The 24140-nt window shown below is 42.4% G+C and overlaps 1 protein-coding gene across 1 annotated transcript in view; it reads right to left on the bottom strand.

The window, feature by feature from the left end:
• Window positions 1–22563, bottom strand: part of cltca (clathrin, heavy chain a (Hc)) — a 32682-nt gene extending 10119 nt beyond the window's left edge. Inside the window, exons 1-14 of the mRNA XM_070843794.1 lie at window positions 22272–22563; window positions 12478–12685; window positions 8617–8885; window positions 8275–8436; window positions 8049–8162; window positions 7554–7727; window positions 4459–4656; window positions 4072–4272; window positions 3427–3579; window positions 3075–3197; window positions 2192–2329; window positions 1931–2095; window positions 1604–1784; window positions 884–1047 (exon numbers count right to left, since the gene is read on the bottom strand). Of these exons, the coding sequence (XP_070699895.1) occupies window positions 884–1047; window positions 1604–1784; window positions 1931–2095; window positions 2192–2329; window positions 3075–3197; window positions 3427–3579; window positions 4072–4272; window positions 4459–4656; window positions 7554–7727; window positions 8049–8162; window positions 8275–8436; window positions 8617–8885; window positions 12478–12685; window positions 22272–22313 (2292 nt within the window). The 5' untranslated portion in view covers window positions 22314–22563. The remainder of the gene's footprint in view (window positions 1–883; window positions 1048–1603; window positions 1785–1930; window positions 2096–2191; window positions 2330–3074; window positions 3198–3426; window positions 3580–4071; window positions 4273–4458; window positions 4657–7553; window positions 7728–8048; window positions 8163–8274; window positions 8437–8616; window positions 8886–12477; window positions 12686–22271) is intronic.
• Window positions 22564–24140: the final 1577 nt, after the last annotated feature.

The raw sequence follows: 24140 nt of genomic DNA, 5'->3' as shown, positions 1-24140 counted from the left end.
AGGAGCTTGCTTTCTTATCTAACAGACAAAGAACTGCCACTTGTCAAGTCAACTCTAGACACCGCGGACCACTATCCCTCTGTAACCACAACGTACTGGTGTGCTGACACACCGCTGCCATCCACACTCATACAGGATTAACAAACTGGGATTGTGCAAATCGTCAATATGATCTGAAGACATGCTGCACTGACCACAGGCTCCTATTATGGGACTACACACACACACACACACACACACACCTTCATTGTCTTCAAATATGGAGCACAGGACTCCAACTTGTTCACTATGAACTGCAATTACATGCAACACATCCAATAAATGACTAAGACTATGTAAGGCTCCGAGAGCACTGATTGCACCCCAGTGGGTGTATGGATTGTGGTGTATAAGTGTATACGCCTCCATCCAAATCCCAGTTTCAATCCTGTGCCTAAAGTTCAAGGGTAGGGGAGAAAAAAAAGGGAGAAGTCCTGTACTGTGGGGAAGGACAGATTTACCTGATACATGTCCTGTCATTCCAAAGACAAAAGAGGAAAAGCAGAAAAGACAATTGACTGATGATTGTCTTAAACATTTTTAACCAGTAAACGATAAATTGTTTGGGATCTGCTAGTGTTGGTACTTATTTTCTAATCTATAGGAAGGGGTCAAAATGTTAATCAGTGAGGCTTCTCTCTTAATAGCACATGGACTGACAAAGCACTCCACAAATATGTGATATGAATGAAGACTGGCAATGGGGATTCAAAAACTGCAACACAGTCTGAGAGCAACATGGCATAAAATTGTGAAACACTGTAAAAAGAAAAGACTCTGTGAAGGAGGCAAAGAGCTGTTAAATGTCAGTGTTTAATCACTGCAGCTGCCCCTGCAGCTTTACCTTGAGGAAGTTCTTGACACGCTCAGGGTCATAGCAGTTGCTCTCTCTGCAGATCCGCTCCACCTCTTTGATCTGGCCCGTCTTGCAGGCAGCCTGGATGTATTTGAAGTGAACTTCAGGGTCCTGACTGAAGTTCACAATAGAGCCCAGGAAGTAGAACAGACCTGAGAGACACAGTCGGTCACTTATTATTAAGAAGATGTGCACATATACAGCTCAACCAGTCTAATGATGGCATTATGGATCCAGCACAACATCCTAAAAGGATGTAACTCACATTGCAGTTCAGTTCCACAACAGCCGCTTTTCTCCTTCCCAATTAGCTTACTTAACCTTTACGCTCCATTATTTCACTAATAGTAGAGGAGCTGAACTAATTCACCTCCAGGCCATTCTGCACAGCCGATTGATTGCCCTGCCTCTGCTCTGGCCTACTTGTCAAACTGATAGTTAGAGGACATCTATCAAAGTACATGGGCAGGACAGAACAACTGCATGAATAAAACTGAAAGTCCAACGCCACTCTAATGTCTATCCTAATAGACGAGGTTATTTAGGTGAACTGACCTATTGTACAAAACATCTCAAAGTTTAAAGTACTGAATCTTACATACAAGCGTATCACTTTAAAAAAACATCAACAACAACATTTATGTTGTCTGGACAACAGATTACAGTTTTCACTAAAACTATGAACCAGTATGAACTTTGTTTTGTCACCTTCAAAGCTCTTGAAGGACTCAAAGAGCTCAGTGAGAGACTGTGTGGAGAGCTGTTCGTGGTATTTGGAAGCCACCTGGACACAAATCTGCAGGTTCTGGCGTATGTTGGCCGACAGCATGGCCCTGAGGCACTCCAGGGAGTCCTCCACTGACAGCGAGCCAAAGAAGTTGACCAGCCACTGGAGGAGATGGGGGGCATGTTAGTTTAAGTCAGCAATTATGCAATATCAGCCATGGCGCTAATGAACAATTCTACAAGAAGCAAGGAAAATCTGACAAGAAGTTTTCATCTTTGCATTTTATTGAGTTGGGAAGTGAACCCTACCTCTGGGTTGAGCAGGTGCGTGTGCACTACAGCACGCTTGATGTCGTACAGGTCGGTGTAGTGCTCCAGAGCTCTTTGCAGGAGTCCGGCCTTCTCACACAGCTGGGCGATGTGGGCTCGATCGTAGTTGGTGAACATCTGGTTGCCCAGGATAGCATCAGCAACCTGCAATGATGACATCAAGCAACGCAAAAAGTTAAGAGAAATGCACCCCAGCTATTAATTGGATGAATTTCAGTGAGGATGTGTAGATGGGTCCACCTGTGGAGCATGCATGAGGTTCATCTCCAGCAGGCGAGTCTGCAGTGGTCCTTCTGAGGGTCTGTTGTTCTTCAGGGCATCCAGGAGGAATGAGGTGCACTGCTGGATCAGGTTGTACTCCATGAATACATCCACGATCTGGGCAGACATGGAGACACACAGGTGTTAACTTCAACACAAGAGAGGAGAAGAAGCCATGCTTATCTAGCTGCTAAAGCCCTGACAAGGATATTACTTGTCAAAACCTTTGCTGTAGCAAAATAAAGTACTACTAAACTGTGGCTATTAGTATACAACACATTAGTATATAACACTCCTGCCACAGTCTCCTAGAGTCCTACACCGACAGGATTAAATTTGACAGGTGCAAGAAGACCGAATACCGAACATCTTTAAAGCTGCTTAAAGGCCACTTGCAATAAAATGTGACAGTTGGCTGATTACAATACGTTTCCTCTTTCAAAGATTGAAAAAAAAAGCATCCCATGCAATGTGTTTTATTCTTAAACTCTTGTTCTCTGCCAGTACAGCACTTTGGGTAACGCAGAAAGCTGTGTCAGCACTTGACATTTGCAGTGCAGATTGTCTGCAGAGGCAGGAAGCAACGGAAGAGGTGCGCTTCCTTTATACAGCAGGATAGCGGAGGTTCACAGACGTTAGCGTGACATGTGACTTGGTCAAATACTTTGTCCAGTTTCGAGGAACGTTTGGAGGAGGCCTGTTAACTTCAGGCTTGGGATGTAAGGAGTTCACAATGTTTATCATAGTTTAGAGAAGTATAGTTAGGTCTCACTTGAACCTCAAAGCTTCAGCAGTACAACCCCACCCACCCTGTGCTGCAGTTGATTTTTAATCTCCTAAATCTCCCCTCCCCTCCTCTGACCTGTGTGATGTCAGCCAGTGGCTCTTCATCTTGGACCAACATCTGGGCAAACTGCAGGCCTTGTTCTGGGTTGATCCGCATCACATTCCTCAGCAGAAAGATCCAGTCTGGAGTGTAGCCCACCTGTAACAATAAATGATACATCTGCATTATAATCAATTTTAGAGCCATTGTTTTAAGCTATTAACTTTAGGGGACGCCAAGAAGTGCTCTAAACTCCATGCAGACACATACTGATTAAAGCATGAAACAACTAAATCCTTGAATTGGACATAAGGAAATGCTTTCTTTCATATGAGTCTTGTACTTTGTTGGCCAGCGCTCACACGCCCTCTCCGGCAGACAGACATACCTTCTTTGCGTACAGGACGATCTTGGGGAACTGACCAGTCTCTGCAAAGCACTGGATGACTTTGTTGGGGACGTTGGCCCTCAGGTAGACACTGAGAGCCAAGGTGGGATCCACTGCTTTCACCAGGTCACCCAGTTCCTCTGAACACTCCAACTGAAACGTAGGACAAGAAACATCAGCGCTGGGAGAAAATTAGGACAATTTTAAAAAGGCATACAGCATTTTTCTCTCATCCTTTCCTCACTTTTGTTTTGTCTCATTTAAATTCTTGTTTTGTGTCCATCTTTTTTATGATGTATCTGTAGAAGTTACTTAAGTGATAAATAAGCAAATACAAAATGAAAATCCATACAGAGGACATCTATGTTGTACCAAATGACAAAGGGAAAGAACAGAGATAAATTGTCACATATTTGTTGTTGCATATATGCTAAATACATATGAGTGAAAATTCAAATACATACGAATACATATCCCCAGTCCCAGATTTTCCTGTTTACCATTGAGGCAGTTAAAAACTACCCAAATGTACAGTTTCAGACGCTCTCACACGAGTCAAGATAAGAGGAGAGTCATGTAAACAAACAGGCAGCTAAGGAAGCGCCTCTTCCTGTGAGTGGAGGCTGAGATGGAGATCTGCAATACCTTGTCTTCCTTCAGCCACTTCTCCAGGAGCTGCTTTCGTCCCTGCTGGAGGACCGGCCTGCAAAGCTCCAGAGACTCAAACTTGTTGAGCTGGCCCTGGTCCAACAAGATACCAAAGTACTGCAGCAAGGGGGAGGTCTGGCCTGGCTGTGTTGGAACACTCTGGAAGCGACGGATGGTGTCTGGGGTTCGCAGGATACCCTGGGAGGGGAAAGGTCAACACAAGGTGAGAGGAGATCTAAAAGGTCTTATAAAGGCCAAGGCGAGTGGGAAGAACATGTGGCATATCTAATTCAATGGCCATGCAATAAAAACAACCGGGCTGATTGTATATTACATTTTTATTGTAATGACTACGTCAGAGAAACAGGCTAATAGGATGAGTACCTTTGGTGCATTGGCAGCAACCTTGGCAGCCTCAGAGTAGTTGCCAGCACCAAACAGGTTGTTGAACTTGCGTGCAAAGAGCTCCTCAGCGCCGGCGAGGTTGTTGCGGACAGCTAAGCGGAGAGCCAGATCTGGATTCTGCAGCACGTTAGTGATGTAGGGGATGATGTTCTCCTCTTCCACGCAGACCGACAGCACCTGAGTCACAGGGAAAAACAGAGAATGTTGCAATACAGTGCACTAGAGAGCAGAGTCAGGGCAGCACTTACCATGCGTTGTTTTCATAAATCTGATGAAAAATAATAGCACTTTTCCTTTTAGTATTATCTTCTATTGCCCTCTGGTCTAGAAGGTGTCAATCCCCAGCAAGGCATGGAGCTGCTCACTGTATTATCATTATACCAACCACCTTAGGTTTGTCAAAATCTATGTGCTTTAATGTGAAGCATGCAGCTAAATGAAGTCAGATGGACAGCCCCTGACCCCCACCTCAACAATGTTTATCGAGGCTAGACCGATAAATCGACCAGGCCGATGGAAAGTGCAGGTTACATTGATGGATGGTCTTTTTTATTTCAACTCATCTCAGCTACAGCTAGACAACTCTGGTATAAATCAACACATTCCTTATTCACATCCTGGGTCAGAAATTAGCAAAGTGAGCAAGCTCAGCTAAATACAACTGTGGGCAGTAGCATTAAAGTCCATTAGACACCGTCTGGGCTTGGGTTGTGGCTGATGAATGCAAATGTATGATTAGTGGGTTAGTGTAACGCATGGCTTTTGTGAGCAGTCTGGCAACAGAGAGAGAAAGGAGAATGAGTTGAATGAAAAGAGCAGGGTGGAGGAAAGGGGAGGGGAGTGAAGGAGAAAGACCGCCAGTGTTGGTCCCTCTACAAACAAGCCCAGCAGGTCAGTGCCCCAGCTTTTAACACGGGTGACTAAACCTCATTCTTCCTGCCACTAAAGCAGAGTCACTTACTCACTATAATGTGGGTGGACTAATTGGAGGTAGTTGAAATATGGACAGAAAAGGAGCATGAATAGGTCCCTTAGTTTGTGGAGATTCCGTGTGCTACCTCAGTGTGGTCAGGGAGGAGGATGCAGCATCCCAAAGAGATGAAGAGGCAAATAATTAAAGTCAGGAGTGAAACATGGACGATAAAAGAAACCCCCTGGACTCAAGTGACAAAATACACTGCTGTCGACATATTTTGTGATAGCCTTCAGCTAATTTAAAATGTGACCTGCCATTTAAACACAATGATCAGAGTCTGATGGAAAAAGAGACAAACTTGCCAGAACAACTGCTCTCAACAGGAGAGCGCCAAGTGTCAAAGGACACACGAGCTGTCGTATCAAGTGATACACTGGTCCTGACACAAATCCACACACAGAATAGTAAAACTGTGAGGCAGACAGCACATGTCTCTGCCATGCCGATGACGTGGAAGATACGGTGGAGGTTGTGACTGGATGAGAGGACCAGCACTAAGAGGATTGAGGGCACCAGGCGGTGCCTCCCACTTCACATCATGTGCTAATGGATGGTGGGCCCTATTTTCCCCTCTGCTAGGTCTCTCTTTTCTCTCCCTCCTTTGCCTCCTCTGTCCGTCTCTGGCATGTATGCAGCAGGTCTGCCCTGCAGCTATGGCCATTGCATGTCAATGCCAGGCCTGGTCTGGCATCAGGTCTAAGTCAAGGTATCAAGAGATGCTGATGCTGAGACTCAAACACACTGCTTAGAATGAAGCTTTCTGACAACTGCAGCTACCAGTTAAGGCAGCGTAGAAGCAATAATACTGGAGAGATGGAAATGTACAAGTCAATACGACATTAAGTCGTAAAAAAACTCCAAACCAGGAGGTTTATGTTCATGTTGCTGCCAATTTATTCCATGTTCATCCATGACGTGAAGACCGTAGCACCTGACCTTAGAATGGGGCTGTGGGGGGTATTGATTTTTTCCCCACAGTGGTTACGGTACACTATACCCGTGTGGTTAACCACCATTTAGTTTTGTGATGTTTTCTTCAAACCAACTCCACACACTGGATGGTTATTGCAACTGAGTGAGAGAGTTTTTCCTGGGGGTTATTTTTCTTTGCTTACAGTTAACTTTAATACAAGCATTGTGATACCACAGCACAAATATTCAACTACTACGTGACTTAAATTTCAAACTACCATATTATCATCTTGAACTTTTTAAGCAGCAGCACAGAGCCAGCCCTTTCTGTGGCCTTCTACACGGTTCTGTTTGACCAGTCCAATCGGGAACAGTACTAAATAAAAATCACTTTTTTCAATTATCTGGTTTGCTTTTCTTTATGCAAGCACTTCTGTGGTCTGCTGACCAAAGACAGCAGTGGGTTCACAAGAAATGTATGGGGAAAGCGGCGTAATAATATATTACTACTAGTATCAGGTTACCAATATTGTTGGTAACCAAACAGTCAACTGGAGGCACTGAGGGGCCACAGCCAACAGTGGCCTATTATCTCTCAGATCACATCCTCTGTGTACGTGTTTGTGTGCATGTGATGCGTGTACACACACACACACACACACACACACACTTCACTGCCCCAGCATATAGCGAGATCCGTCACTGCCTCAGATCAGCTTTCTTCTCTTCACTCAATTATTAATGTGGTGTGTGGCCTGGCTGGAACATTATTCATAGGCTGGCTGGATCCAGTTCTCCTCTCTGGTTCAGCTTTACAAAAGCAGTAAGACACAACCCTCTCTCCTCTCTCCATGTGAAACAATACACCTTGGATTATTTATAATGCCTCCTGACAAAGTCTGAGCTTGCCTGATGATGGCCGACAAACAAGGAGTTGTTGTTACTACCCGATGTGACAACTAATGTTGATGTTGGGCTTGTTTACATTCATTAACCTGAGTCAGATTTGCAGGACCTGCGATTGCTGAGGATTTAAGGGGCAAATAATATAGAACTAGTTCTGTCGTATGATAGCGGTTAGAAAGAATATATGGTTTCATCAGGAAAACCTACTTTGACATAATAACAAGACAAACAGCAGTCATGCTAAACATACATTTAATTTCCTTGAGCATATCATTCTTACCTGTCCCTTCCTGTTGACCCCGATGATGCCTGAGGTGGCCTCATGGGGAGCTGTAACAAAGATGGTCTCTCCACTGATGCGGTTCATGTAGATGCAGGTGCCCGTCTCCAGGTCATACAAGTGAATGTAGCCATATTTGGTAATAAGGAAAACCACATCTTGCTTGGAGCTTATCTGTCAAAAAACAAAGATGAAGCACAGTGTGATTGTCTGATTATGATCACATAAGGCATCACATTAACCTATATAGGTAAAAGGAGACAATACAATATTCCAAGTGGTACTAAACTCTCACGAAGCATAGTGCAGCTCTATGACAGCAAACAGGAAAATAAATTAGCAGGAGACTCTTGTGGGGTGGAGGGTGTGCTATGCTATATGGATTGCATTTGAATAATTTCAAACAAATTACGCATCAGTTCTAAATCATTCGAAGTTGACTTTTGACAGCTCAAGTCTGAGCCAGGTGGCCAGTTATGGAAGAGTGGTCCACACCTGCATGGCCACAGGGAAGTCGTTCTGGGCTTCTGGAGGGAAGAACACATCCACTGCTTTCTTTGGAAATGGCTGGTTGCCAGTTGGTGGAGTCCCCACTTCAATAATGTGCAACTGCGCCAAGACGAAAAAACACAAGTGAAAAAAAAGACTCAAGGAGGTTTTGCTTAAGAACGCCAATGACATTAAAACTGGTTTCCCCTATTATGTTATCAACATCAGCTACCTTCCCTCCAGCCTGGCCTCTGACAGCGAAGCAGAACAAAGTCGACTCCTCTGTATTCCCCTCCATCTTGAACTGGGCGAAGCTGGCAGCATGGCCTTCGATGGGCTGAGAGACCTTTCTGTCAACAGAGTAGAGCTGCATGGCTCCCACCACCCGATTTTGCTGAAAAGGGAGAAAAAAAGTACACAGAAATATGAATAAAATAGACTGACTACCAGTGCTAAAGGTAGCTATGGGGTATCTACACTTACTTATGACTGCAAACAGGCTGTTTACTGTATATTCTCTGTGTTGACGACATGTTTAAGACATTAAACTAAGAAGTCATGAGCAGCCGATTACCTGGGCTGAGATGCCGATGAGCAGGAGCCATTTCTGTTTGGCGTCAGTACGGTAGTTGATGATCTGGCAGCCTGCCAGACTAGAGTGGCGGTCAAAGACTTTCACAGGCTGTGAGTCACCCTCCATGCTCCAGTGGTAGACGGCATTGTCAGTCACAAGTGCAACTGTGTTAAGGGAGATCCACTTCCAGAAAGTAACATCGTCTGTCATGGTGTGTGCCTTCATCTTGCTCTTCATCTCAATATTGAAGATCTGAAGGGTTTTGGCGGCTAGAGGGGGGAGAGAGGGGGCACGAGTCAGGCCCCAGGAGAGTGTTATAATATCTGACGACAGCATGTCCGCACATACAGTAGATTCAGGGGAAAAGAAAAACACCAAATTTCAATAGAATTGGGAGATTCATATTTGAAATATTGGCAGTCATGGTACAGAGGTCATCAAGCAACGATGCCATGACTGACAGAGAGGGGATGCCATACATGCTGTAGTCGGAAATTGTGTCATACCTGAATGAAGTGTAGTGAGACAACTGGCATAGAAAAATTGGAACAAGTGATTTAAATTTCAGCCTCCTCAGAGGTTACACAAGGTGTCATTGTGTAAATTGTGCACTTCAATCAAGTCAATTTTATTTATTTATTTTTTTTATTCTTGACTGTTTAGGTACATGGTGAACTGGCAGGCCAATAAGAGCACATAAATATATGTAGAGAAGCCTAAAGCCAGATGCAGGTAGAACTAAAGGTAAATGAGGAAGTCAAGGAGGAGGATAGTTGTTTGGCATTAACTTAACAAACAATCCCGTGAGCAAAAAAAAGGTTATGGGTGCTCCTTGTGGTCTGTGAGGATGTGAATGACTGAATACATACATACCTCTTAGCTCAAATTAAGAATATGGACTAATAAACACAGTATTTAACTAAACTGACCACAGCTCCACAAAGACGATTAATAAATGTACTCATGTCATGTATTGTTATGTCCGACTACGTGGCCCATCCCATCAAATTAATAGCCTTTATTGAAAGAAAGCAGACAGAGGGTAGAGGCAAGAAACAACTCACAAAAAAGGCAAACACATCTGCATCTGAGTCAAATATATAACAGTGTGATACGACAGCGAAACATATGTAGAGGCACAATCAAGGGGAAGGGTAGATTTTATGCAATTAAGAGGCTTTTGGAGAAGAGTCACACGGTGACAGCGTTTCCAATAGTGATTGTGATTGGTTGTCTACAATTGAAGTTAAATATGCTTTGTGATGTTCTGACAACAGATTGGAAACTTAATGTTCAAATAAAGTTCACTCACCTGCATTTTTTTGTTTATTAGTTAGGGTTAATTTAGTGAGCTAAAGCTTTATTAAGAAGCAGTGTGACTTCCTTGTTTGCTCATTATTATACCAACAAAGTGGGAAAAAGCAAAGACTAATGTGTTAGCACAACTTTTAAAATCATCTTGCCATCACTAAGCCATGGGACCAGAGTACAATAAGCAGTGTGGTGACCACTTGCAGCAGCAGCCAAATTTCAAAGAGCAAGCAAAGGGATTTTTAATTGAATTATGATCAGCTGTTGGAGGTGTGTGAGCGCATTCTGTCTGTAATTCAAACACGGTTACATGAAAAGATTATGGCTCGATACCGTGTCACATGACAAGGTCGGCTGAGAGGCATCATTATGGTAGACTGAGCAGGGAACACAGTGGGGGTAGAAAGAGGGAGGAAGCGTCTATGCTGCACCCTATCCTGCTGCATAATCCGTGAGGAAAAGATAGATACGACAACTTGAGCCAGTATGGATCTGGAGCTCTCCATACACTGTTCAGCTACTCAAACTATTCTTTTTCACACAGTCACAGCACAATCACACAACTGGTGTGCTGTGGCTGATGAAAACAGGCATTAGCTGAAATTTTACAGCATTCACGAGACATATTATATATTATTATTATTTATTTATTTATTTATTTTTAATTTTCTGAGCTATGCTAATGAAAAGAGGACCTGCTGATCAGCGTCTTCTTTTTTGTAGCATTAAGGCAATAACTTCTGCGTGAATGTGAATATATTATCAGGGTTAATCAGGGTCTGCGACTTCTAGAAACTGAAAATCAAGAGCCTTGTGTTTGCTGTGTAACATTTAACCAGGCAGTATAAAGAGCAGATAGAACTAAAAAAAAAGCTCACTCCTGCTCATGTCTGTATGTCACATGTTGGTCAGCAATCAGCTACAACTCTGTAAAAGATCAGCACACAACTCCACGCTGCACCACATCCTCAGCAGGGACGACAGCCAGTCTTGTTACAATACATTGTAAAAGGACACTAACGCACGCCGTCACATAAAGTTCTTTCAACGCCCCAGCGTCAAGCCAACAAAACTGACATTCTCCCTGTTAGTACCTCCTCATTGTCCTCGTTTTAACACTAACTAATGTTTACTGAAATCAATACATTTGAGTCTGGTTAGTAAGTAGCAAGTATTCCAGTAAAATGAGCTGGAGTAAATAATCTGGTAAAGTCAATGACCTAACAATCATTTCAAATTATCAAAATAATAATGTCCTTGGACAAGGAAACCTGAAGGGCCAGTGGGCCTTAGACATTCATGGATTTCCGAGCATAAAACTGGGACCACAGGGAGATACTTAAGCCAAAAATCTGAAGACACAAGCTGTTTGGCTCATAAATGATATCCTAATAGTTGGACTGGGACAAGGCCAAGGGCTGAACACAGACAGGCGGACACTGGCTATTGGGCTCTTGGATCTGCTGGACAGCAAGTGCTCCTTAACTCGACTTTTCACACCTCGACAAGAGCGCCTCACAGGTTATTATTCAGAGTTGTCTTTTTGTGTCCCATCAGGGACATGTGAAATCAAATCAATGCTGCTATGAGATCAGGTCTCTGCTTTCTGGTACATGAAGCAAACACTAATCTTGTTTGTCAAAAGTTGCTAAACTAAGCAAGTAAATGAACAAATATCAAACACAGCTGGGAAACAAGTGAAACAACAGGTTTGGGCAATTAGCACTTCGCACAGATGGAAGAAGACATGGATTTCAAATGAAAGTTGAGAAGAAACGTGAATTGAAATGAATAAGTTTTACCCACAGCATTACCACATGTACAACAGGTTCTGAATCACTTGTACGTGTGAACAAAATTGATGGAATGCCAGCAAGCTATAAGGCTGTGAAAGCTAAATCCTGTTTACGAAGAAATATTCTCAATGGCCTACACGTGGGAGAAGGTCCAAAGAATTATCCAGATATGCGTGAAGAAGTATTAAAAATATGAAAAGCTAGGCCATGCTTCATTTAGTAAGCATGCTACGGAGTGTAGTACCAAATGGCATAATTTCATCAATACTGTCTTGAAAACAGGATTTTACTTCCACAATGAAGTAGTTAAATTTCAACTCACCGTCTGCAAACACATAAGAAAGCAGTAAAGGAAAAAAAAAGAACACAGAAAAGACAAAACAAAAACAACAAAAAAAGTCAAAGCAATCATGGATGCTGGACAAAAAGAATTAAAAATATGCTACTTGAATATTTACAGGACAAATGTTTGGAGAAAACATACACGTTGGCCAATACAAACTAATTCACAGCAGAAAACTAAAGTAGCTGGATGTGTATGGACATAAATAGATGAAACTAATCTAGAAATACTCTTATTAATTACACAAATGGCACTTTCTTGAACAAATATGTCAGAACCAAATACTGAAGACCCCTTACAAGGGGCTGGTTAAAATACAGCACTGAAGTAATAAGACAGTAGCTCTCTCTCTGATTTACCTACACTGGTCTAGAGAAATGTGGCCTCTGTTCTGCCAATACACTGCCTTACCTTTAAGTGCAATGACTTTGCTGGCTGGATTCATGATGGCGCTGTCGGCTGAGATGGGCCTGCGAATAGGTGTATTGGGGTCCGCCATATCAATGATCACCACCTGAGTCTGCTCGCCCACCTTCTCTCGGATACAGATGAACTTATCAGACTCCATGGTTAGGGTGCTGAAGCCTATGTTGGCCGGATTGATTCCTAAGTTTTGGAGCTAAGAGAAAAGGAAAGAAGTGAGGGGGCATGTTAGGTTGAACAGCAATGCACAAGGTTACAGGTTACAGAAAGCACTGAGGTCACTTTCTTCCTGCCACAATCTCATCTCCAGGCTGTCATTTAAGGAGAGGTAGTTTATTTTCATTTCACTGCAAACTGTGTTTTTGTAAGAGATGTCCACGCAACCACGCGTGTGGTAAAATAAAGTACGGAGAAAAGGACAATAGGAAATGTCTTTCAAGCACTGCAGTGAGTGTCAGGGTGCGACACTGTCCAATGAGAAGACGTGGACTCTGTGCTCAGCTGCTTCTCACTACCGCAGCCAGCCGATGAGCTCACCCAGCCTGACACTGAGCAGCAGCTCACATGGACACATGGAGCTGTGGTCACAGCGGCTAGCGAGCTGGGCTGGGTGGAGGGCTAATCCAACGCCAAGTTCTCAAAGCATGGGCCAAAGAGGAAACTACAACCGGATTACACAACACTGTGGTCTCACTGCACTCTGACAACCAGCAGCCTTTTTCGTGGTCTGACTTCTTGCAGCTTATTGCATTTAGTCAAGAGGCAGTTTGTCAAGGCTACGAGTAGCATCTATTAGTATATACAGTTATATTATTAGCATTAGTGTTTTCGCTGCATGAAAACAACTCTGCCATGACACCTGTTCTGATAATCACAAGACAAGCATTCAAATTGTACAGCTTGTGCAATCAACACAGAAAAGGATGTCACAGTTCAGCAATGTTGCCTGAGCTTCCCTGACTTACAGGAGTCCCAGCAGAACGAACAATGTGATATGGGACATAAAGAGGTTTAACTAAAATCCTGAGGGTATGGGTATGAAACGCCTTGCAGCACATAACACCAGCAAGCTCTGCAGCCCAGCTTACTGCCAAGGCTGGAAACGGGGCATCCTGCCGGCTTCATGCAAACCCTGACACAGCATTACCTACCGAGAGCAGTGCCAAAACAGCTCTGGGCAGGACTGTCAGGACTCTGGTGCAAGTACAAACCATGTATCATGGTTTACAGGTCTAAAATGACACCATCATTGCACACACAGACCCCACGGATCTTCCTGCTAACAAATTGCAGTCAGTAACACTGTTGTGATGTAAATCTGAAGGAAATGAAACTACTGGAAAGATTTCCTATAGGCCACGTTTTACTGTTGTAACTTCCTCTTCTTTTGCAACCTATCAACTATAAACCACAGTTGTGCAAATGCTGTATAAATACCTGTCGCTATTTGGAGCATGATTTCCTGATCAATCTTCAGACACAGTGGCGGCTGTTCACATACATGGTTGTAGTCAATAATTTGCACCTTTGTTGTGACATCATTTCCATTTGCCAAAAAGCTGACCAGATTGAATTATTTCTACTTAGTGACACATCATACCGTGACATTTATTTAAAACAAAATGGATAAAACTATAGAAATACAACACTCAAATATAATGTTGTCATTAAATATTTGCCTCATAATATATTAATGCCAGTAAAATTTATTTTTTCCTCTTCAAAACTGCAAAATAAATCTCTAAATAAGTACGTACAGTCTGTGGTCTTTAACGGAGAATTCTTAAATTCATAATCTGTGGCCCCCTGATATAAACTTTTAAAAGTCAAGAGTACGTTTGTGAACACAAATTATCAGCCTGCTAAGCTTGGCAGCCACAACCACAACTGACCCATGTTTGGTGGCGAGTGTTCGTGGCTTGTTCATGATATTATTTGGCTGCACTGTCAACAATTTGCCTTTCCTAATCAGCAAGCACAAACCACAGTTCCAGGAACTGCTCAACGAAACGGGTACACCTTTTATCAATGACAGGACACACCCTTCACTCCCAGCCCTGCCCCACCCACATTCTTTCACTAGTGCGTAACCTGGTTCCCTCTCAATGACACTGCCATATACGACCTTACAGAACAAGTATTTCTACAAGCTATGAAGGACGAACTGAAAAGTGGTCTGTGGCTGTGTTTACCACAGCGTTACATGCTTTTTTATTACAGCAGAGGGTGACATCATGCACCAACTCCATCGCACGTCTTATCACTACCATTGTCCAGTGCGGAAGCCTTGTTTACTAAGGCAACATTTATTCAAACACCAGACAAAGTGAAAGGTCCCGCAGACAGAATGTCCATGTACTTCAGACACTGAATACATCTGGTTTCAGTGATAATTAGCCACAGTTTACTTGATCATAACACCATAAAAACTGCCATCTTTCTTGAAATGGACCTACTAGACATGGATTCAAACCAAGAGCAGACTCCTCTTTTGTAACAAGATCCTATGTAGCGGCTCTGAGATCTGTGAATTAGCTGTTTGACTGTCTTTAAATCATCTCTCTAATCTCTGTAAACCAGACGGATGTCTATGTATTAAGCAGAAGAAGAGGGTTATCCTCTATTATTACACAATAGTTTTCTAGACAGATTTACGTGCTCTCTCTCTCACTCTACCATCTGCCATCTATTCTGGGATCAGCAGGAAGCCCTTTCATTCACAATGAAAAGCTTTCGGAAAAACAAAGAGCAGCACCGCCTAATCACAGCAAACATGGTACCTCTGTCCCTTGGAATAAAGAGCAACAAACACAGACAGATGTTGCTCAACTAGAAGACGGACCACACCACAGTTTGGTCTGTCAGACAGCTTTGCTATGGAGACCTTATGGTAAAACACTGCTGTGGGCAAACATGACATCAATGAGCTGGAATTTAGGCGAAAGCAGGTCAAACCAGTGGAGCTACAACCAATGTGGAAATTCATTTAGCCATTTGGTCTAACCTGGCCTGGCTTTGGTGCTCCCGCTTTTTACTTAGCACAAGCTTTAATGTGCAGATGCTAGACCCAAACCTCCGAATCCATCGACGGCTAATGACAGGGTTGCGAGAGGAGAGCACATGAGAGACCGGAGAGTAATCTAAGGGGAGAGTGTCACGTATACTCTAGTCTAGCACGACGATCAACACACTAATCTGGGGAGTGTGGTCAGCAGGTCAATTTCTGATTAAAATCAAGAAGGAGAAATGTCTAATACATGTGGTTTAAAGCTTGTTAGTACAGAAGAAAAAAGCAGTCAAGGGGAGGAATAACAGGATCAATTTACACAATGACCTTAAGGGTAACATTGAAGAGATTAAGTCGGCTAGCCTGTGCAACTGCAGCGACAAAATGTCAGCAAGAGACACAGAAGCTCACTATTACGTGAAGCATTACTATCATTAGTCCCTTGACAAACCATTAAGTCCACCTCTCTGCCTCACTCCGTTCTAATCACTTCCAGAGCTGCGTCTGCCATGACATGACATTATAGTAGGGCATGTCCTAAATTGGTGCCTTTGCGTGACAATGTTTTTGCACCAGAGACAGCAAAATTGCCATGCAAATAAGTAAAAGAAGCCGAGTCTCACTGAAACCTCCTAAGTTAATGTCAAGCAGCAAGGAGAACAGCTGATTAGGTGCTCAGGAATGAGTGTGTCAATCAAGAGTGTGTCAGGAAATGAGAGCCATTAATTGCTAAACTCTGGATGTTTTATTGCAGATTTACTGCACTTACACCAATCAGACAAGTTAACACGATGGTCTACTACCGCTTGCAGGAATGATTAGAATTACAGCATTTAACAGCTACTGATAAAGAAAGTCCCTATTGACACTTTTGTACAACAACATGTTATCAAAGTCTACATAACGAAATTCAAAAGGCCCATGAGAGATGAAATTACTTGCTGTAACACAGCACCGCTGCTGCATACGGCTGTGGAAACAATAACCTTCACATTCAGATAAAGCACAGTGGCCCAGCATGCAAACACCCATAAGCTCCCTCTACGTGTCTTAGTTGGACTAAGTGTTAGAAACCTTCACCCTGAGGATACAGCAGGAGCTCAGATCATAGTGCAGGACTCTCTGCTATTATCAGCTCCTTTCACAGCATGAGCAAGTGCACTTGAGACAAAAACCAAAACATGAGCTCAAATCCAAGCAAGTCCCATCCTTTCATCAGGGACTGAAAACTAATGGGAGAACGAGGTACAGAACATCCCCACATGGAGTTCACTCACATATAATCTAAGTGGGCCCTGTACTAGCAAATACTCTAATCTTCATTTCATTGCTGTACCGCCATGTTTCTTGCTTTTCTTGTGACTACAATACATGGCTCAGAATTAAACATCTAGGAAAAGCTGCTTTGTTTGTAAATTTGCATTTATCCTGATTTTCAAAAACATTAACCGTGGCATAGAATCACCTGGACATCTTTTCCTCAGCAGGTGGATCCATGAAAGCTTCACTGCAATATATCAGGCAAACATTTGATATGGTTCCAAAATCAATAACATTATTCTCATGCATCTCTTGCCCAATACAAATAGCCGATACATCATGCATCCCGTGTGAGGATGTTTTCTGCCCATTTGACCAGATCAGTAGCAGACAGTCATCCAGCTCAGACACTGCGCTCTCTAGTAAGGAAGCTGAGTCAAACTGAGGAAATCCCCATTATCGCCAAAGAACTGAGCTGATGGTTGCCGCTGACCTAAAGAGATAAGGAATCTGCCAGCAGATTTGAACTATTCCTAACTGCCCCAAGGGAGTCCCATCTGTTGCTTTAACCTGTACGCTCTTCCTTCAAAGGAAAGCAGCATCTTGCTCAGCAGAAAAAAAGCCCAGTGTGTGTCCCACACATGTGAAGTTCAAGGCAGGGCAGAGAAGGATGTGCTATGTAATGTGCTGAGGCTTGCAGCACTTCATTTCAGCGCTCCACAACAGGAAACCAGGGACCTATTGTCCACCAGGACTGAAACAACAGGCCTGCCCAGTGCTGCCTCCTCCACTACCATGTGACACTGGCGGGGGACATGTGACCAGCCCAGGGGTGAGCTGCAAGAGGGCTGCCTTTACTGTTAGATAAGGGGGGGCAGAAAGGAATGCATGCATTCCTGGACCCCATCCATCTCCACTCCAGGCCAGTTCTGCTGAGGTGGTTCTGGGACTGCAGTTTCCTTTTTCTCCCAAATGCACGTTTTATCTTACATTTAGACAGAGCTGCAGAATGTCAAGTGTTCAGCAGATCTGTATCCTCACCCGCCTGTCACGGGATATCAGCTGGTCAGTTACTAGCACAGTTCAAAGTGCAACATGCAGACCTTGTAAGGTGATATTTAAAGAGCACGGAGTGCATGGCACAATAAACTAATGCTCTCCCCACAAGGCAAACAGGAGGAATGTGGCGCAAACCAAATTACATTTACCATCAAACACCACTGAAAATAAATCTGAACTATATGCATTTAGTGTCAGTGCTGTCAGTCCCATCTTTTCAGGGAACTGTATCCTTTCTCAGACCACAAACGTCTATTTTAAAACCACCAAATGGACATGACTACCCAATTGCACTTATTTTTCTTTCCCTCATTCAGGGCAAATTTGTAAATTTTGCTAGCAGATGTCCTTAGACAACACAACGATGGTGCTGTCCAATCACACATAGCTGTCTTCCACCTGCCAACACCTCTGTGGATACTGTGCCCAGGGGGGGTGGTAACTCCTCATACATGTTAACAATAGACTGGAGTAAAATGATTAAAATGTTTTCATAACTGTTCGGAATGAAAAGCTAAATGTTTAAAATGGGTAAAGTGTGATTTCCTGTAAATATCTAATATTTCAGACATTTTAGCATGAAGTATAGAAAATCTTTTATTTTACATAATTACATATTACACAATGTTTTGTAGACGCAACAGATTACTGTGTATGCTTACAAAACATCCATCTATGCAGAGAAAGCTAAGTAGCAGTGACATGTCATTATGGACTTGTATGTGAAAAAGTGTTCTGAATTAGCACACCATCTGAGAAGCTTAAGCTTTTGCTTTTCCCTCCACAAATCATCAACAGAGCCTTTTTCACACCGGATGGGAAACCTGGCGTGTCAAACCCTTATTATTTGAAAAGTGAGCCTTTGTCAATCAAGAATTGCCACATTATTGTCATCACATAAACACGATCTGACCATTTTTCATGGTTGCAGACAGCCAACTCCCAGGTAGAGATGGGTATCGAGGACCAGGCGTCAGAACTGTAACACTGATCAAGCTCCTCCTGGGCAGTAGGGGTAGCTATTGGTATGTCAACATCATTTATTCATTTAATGTTACATGTTTTAAGTTTGCTAGGAGTGGAGTGCATGACAAACTGAGTACATATACTATGTTGTGTGAGAATAGATAAGAGAGCCTGAGTTACAGGCGTTTAACTTGACACTTGTGCAATTAAAAGTTCTTGAACTGGAGTCTACAATACACAATATAAATGGATGATATATAAAAATGCAAGCTATGCAAGTTGACCATATGACAGAGGACACACAACTGCAAAGTTGTGGGGAGCACAGCATAGCCCAAAGTAAAAGCTTTTATGCTTCCGTCGCCCACGTGCACACGGCTCTGTATATTAACTCTGTACACTAGACACAGAGAGATCAAAATCCTGTAAACCATCAACGTGTGTCTACACTTTAGTTTGAAAAAAGTGGGAAACAACAAATGCTTATTTAGCATTACCTTTATTTCAATACATGTGACCATGAATAAAGTTCACCTGAATGTGGACTCAGATTTGTGTGAAATGTATCATTTGGACATGACATCTAAGAAGTATAATATCTTCTTAAAGTCTTATTAAACAGACAATAGACTTATCAGCCAACCATAGAGACTACTCTGTGGTTATCCACAATCACATATAAAAAAGGACAGCTTCGGGGGAGATTTGCTGTGATACCGTTTAATATGAAGTTCTCAAGAGAGCTACATAAAAAACAGGAGGTCTTGGGACTGTTTTTTTCCCCCTCTTTTGAATAGACTTGGATATTTTAAGTCTCTCCAAGAAATGTTTTTTGTGGAAGCAGGAATTTGAAAATATACACAGGATGACATGACGGCCATCATTACAAAGTAGCTTTTATGTCAGGGGGGGGGTCAACATCAGAGCAATCAATCAGGTTCAACTGAAGTGATAGTAAACTATAAGTTGGCAGGTTGAAGAAAAGAAAATCAGCCACGTCAGAAACAAGCTGTGTGAAAAATCACGACAGGAAAAAGAAGAACAATGAACTGATATCAAGTTGGTCTCTCCAGGGTGCTGTGACCCCACTGAAACAAAAGCTTAGGAGAACTTCCTCATGCTCCCTGGGTGCTCTTGTGAGGAGTCTTGCCAGCATCTTATGGTACCTGACAAACTCACAGGCTAAACGATTAACAAACATACTCCTCAGGACACGCCAATCAAACATAAAGCAACACAAACAACGAAAACACATTTGCAACTCAACTTGCAGTAATTGTGACAATTTACCCTTCTATAGATTTTAGGTCATATCATCCAGCTCTATTATTCTGCATGATCTGCTCAAGTGATGCATGCTGTGAAACATGCATGAAACAGCATATGCAGGTCATGCATTAGTGATAGGTGCTGGAGATCCATTGGGAGTTGATTAGTCACACAAAATGACCTTGTGACGTGCCAATGACACAAATCCGGGAAAGCACACTTCACTTCATATCACTGAGACCTACAGTGTGCAACGGCAAGTAATCTAAATGAAATGAAACACATTACTGTAGTATTATGCAAAAAAAAAAAAATTACATAAAAGTAAAACATATCTACAGGTAAAGAAGCTTACATGTGAAATATAGTAGTTCCTTGAATTAAATCCTATAGATCAAATTCTAAAGCTACCGGTATGATTTCACTGGAAAGCTGTGGTGTCGGGGCATGATTGCACAAGCCTTTAGCCTGGCTGAAGATAAAAATATTAGTTCAATTTTAATCCACAGTACCCACAGCAATTCACCACTTCTGTATTGCTCTCTCTTTTCACTCCCACAATCAAGAGCACTTAACAAAGGAATCAAAATTCATTCCATAATTATTTCATTGTAACAAAAGACCTTTGCATAGCTTTGTGAAGCTCAGTCCCCATACAGTCTCATGTGATTGGCTCACATATTAACTCATCATCTGCTGTCACGTAAACTAAGAAAGCAATAACAGTGCTGTGCTGACTGGTGACTTTTTTCATTTTGTTTTAACATCATCAACAGCAGCCAAATATGACAAAAAAACAAATCTAAGGACTTTGCTATTCGCTATTCTCACAAGACCTGTATGAAATAATAAGACTAAGAGGCCTGGGTTCAAACATTCACTCTGCTGAGCTGTCACTGCACAAGATACTGAAAGTCACAATCAACTCCAATGGCACTGACCCTGACCTCTAACTTCTCTCTTCAGGGATCAGTGTTAAAACACAGTTATCATTACTGAGTATTGGGGAGAGACAGATCATCTTAGAAATGAAGAGAAAGTAGAGAAACAGTTCTATCACAAGTAAATAGTCTACATTTAGGCCCAAAGTCATCAGTGCCATAAGGCTTAGAGGATTCAGACTTTTTGTGCTCAAACCGGGCTACAAAACAAACAAAAACTTTGAATAAACATGTGATTTTCTTGAAGCCGAGAGGTGCAAAGATCACATTTCTCCTTACAGAGCCTGACGGAAGCACCAAAAAAGTCAACATGATTTATTCATTGCGTCTTGAAAGTCAGGACTCCAGACGATATCCATAAGCTTGGAGAGCACTGAATGTTTCCACTTCCTCATCCTGACCAACTGGCAGTGTTATTGGGGTTACGGTAAAGGTGTGGCCATTTAAACCAAGAAACAAGCACAGTCCAGACAGTACACAGGAAGACACCTGTTTGTCCAGTATTTCCAATATGTGTTATATGACATATTAAATGGTGGATCGATACCATGTAGGAGGGAGGGTTTCCATCAAAGACGACAGCAAATGAATTCAAATGAAGAGTCATTCTCAGAGGATAGTGAACCTCATCCAACATTGGCAAAGTCATTCAACACGAGTAGTGGAGCAGCTATCAGACGAGCCAACACACCACATGACCACCTCCACAGCCAGGAATAAAAGAAAATATTTGCACTTTTCTTTTAGCTGTCACGTTACTATGTGCTGGTAAGTGGCGTAACCGACGTGATCCAACTACGTCAGCACAGGTAACAGGATAATGAATTACTATTAAACTCATAGTTGTTCTGTCTGTCCTCCGTATCTGTCAGAGCTCCAGCCGTGTGCACTCCGGGGAAACGGACACTTTTTCTCAGAATGTGTTCATGGCCGAAATAACACGAGAAAGAGATAACTACGATAACACAGCGTTTCTGATTACAACTCAATCGTAATGTGTATAGGCACTTTTGTGTCTGTATGGCAGAGTTTCGTAATTTATGTCATGAATAAGGGTGGCTAGTCAAAGTGTTAGCAACAAGGCTAGATGCTACCTAAGATAAACGTCATCCACCCTGCCAAGCTAGTTAGCATAGCTCACGAGAGCTAACTCAACGCTAGCTTGTTAGCAATCAATAACTTGTGTTTGAAAAGTCTCTGGGGCCACTGTGAATCTCGTAGCGATTGCGACTGTAAGACACACTTTACCCAACAATTCACCCGTCCATTCATCCACATACCTGCAGGTGCTCCTGAAAGCGAATAGGCAGGATCTGAGCCATGGCGGTTCCTCTCTCTCACTCTCCTCCGGTTTCTTCTAATGCTAACAAACTACGGCTTCTTCTCTCAGATCCTAGCCGGACAGCCAGGGAGCCTCTAGTCTAAAGTCCAAATCAATTGAGTCTAAGCCTAGTGTAAAACGTGCTGTCGGTGTGACGATACTTTTTTATTTGTCCCTAAACTGTTTACTTGCGGGCTTCCCCTGGCTAACGCCTGACTGCCACTACACCGACTCCCTGGACCTGCAATGGCGGTGGAGGTTGGTCAGCAGAGAAAACATCCCGGAAATGGAAGTGCGCTCAATAAGGCGGATGAATACACAGTCACACTTTTTTAAAAGTGCACTATGGCGGTGTGTAATTGCTATTTCATTGGCTAATTTACAAGGGTTTAATATTCTGTTTGAGGTATAACACAGCGACTCAAAACGTCGCCAAAAATATAATAGACCAAATGCAAAAGTGGAACTACTTCTTTCTATGCGCCCTTTGATTTTTGCCACATCATTCGTCTTTGTAAATTGACGTCAGTTCTACGTGTTGTACACTTGTTCCTCTCAGCCAATCAGAACACTCTAAACTCCAGCCAGGAATTCAACTTTTTCGAGCATTTCATTAACCATCCATTCAACATTAATTATGTTTAAACTAGGTTTCATATTCACACATTTATTTATTTATGGTATGAACATGAATCACTCAATGATTTATCGGCCCCTTTTATGGCATCACTGGTAAATGTCCACAATTTACTTAAAGGAATTAACTTTCATCATTGCTGATGATCTGGACACACGTTGCTGTGACAAACATTTCATATGTATATAATCATATGTATGCAGTGTATGTGCAGTACACTGTAGCATTTTATCCAACGTTTTTCCTGACACAGTTACCAAACGTCGACTATTACACCATAGCCAAAGCTTGCAAGCAAAGCAAAATCTGATCAAGCACTTTTTTGAGAACTAAATTATCCTTCTCACACTGAAATATGACTTCAAATGTAAGAAGTAGGTGTCTGTTCACGCCATTCTCTCATGACAATCTGAGAAATTAAAATTATAGGCTATAAAGTAGTCAGGTTTTAATCAAATTCTGCAAGCAGAATGCATGTGTTTGGGTCAGAATCTTGCAATATCTGTCGGGTGGAGTGTGCACCCAAGTGATCATTTCCCTTTTTTACATCCACAATTTCAGTTGACAGAGGATGTAACATTATTGCTCAATGTAAAACTGAATGCTTCATTCAAATGAACGGATCTTCTAGCAGTGCTTCTGCTGAGCCAGCAAGTTATGGCTTGTCAAGAAGTGTTGCAGGAAAATTGCATGATATTTGTCAATCACACATCATGATTCCTGGGAAGTGCAGTGAAATCCTCAAGCCTTTCCCAGCAAGAGTACCATAATATAGACAGTGTAGAAAATAAACCCCCATTTAACAAAGAAAATGTACGACTGTTGTCTCCATGATAAGAAGGGAGACACTGAAAGAAGTAAAACTACAAACCATAGTATGACCTTTTTTTTTACGCTATTTTGCCTGTTAAAATCTACAATCAATCAATCAATCCTCATGTTATTGGTGTTATTGTGATTGTTAAGATGTCAGCCAAATGAAAGGACCAGGTCAGTGCCCCAAAACCACTCTAACCACTGCACAGCACAACACAACAGAGCATTTTGACTCAAAAACAGACATGAAATTGACAAACTTGACACCACACATTTGATATTTGGTAGCACAGCCTTTGGAGAAAATAACTGCTTCCTATAGACTTCAGGGCGGTTCCTACCCCTCTCTACTGCCAGTTTGGCCCACTCTTCTTT

This window comes from Pempheris klunzingeri, chromosome 14 (genome assembly GCF_042242105.1).
Source record: "Pempheris klunzingeri isolate RE-2024b chromosome 14, fPemKlu1.hap1, whole genome shotgun sequence".
Taxonomy (NCBI): Eukaryota; Metazoa; Chordata; class Actinopteri; order Acropomatiformes; family Pempheridae; genus Pempheris; species Pempheris klunzingeri.
The sequence above is the reverse complement of the archived record's forward strand: the minus strand, read 5'-3'. Positions and strand labels throughout refer to the sequence as shown.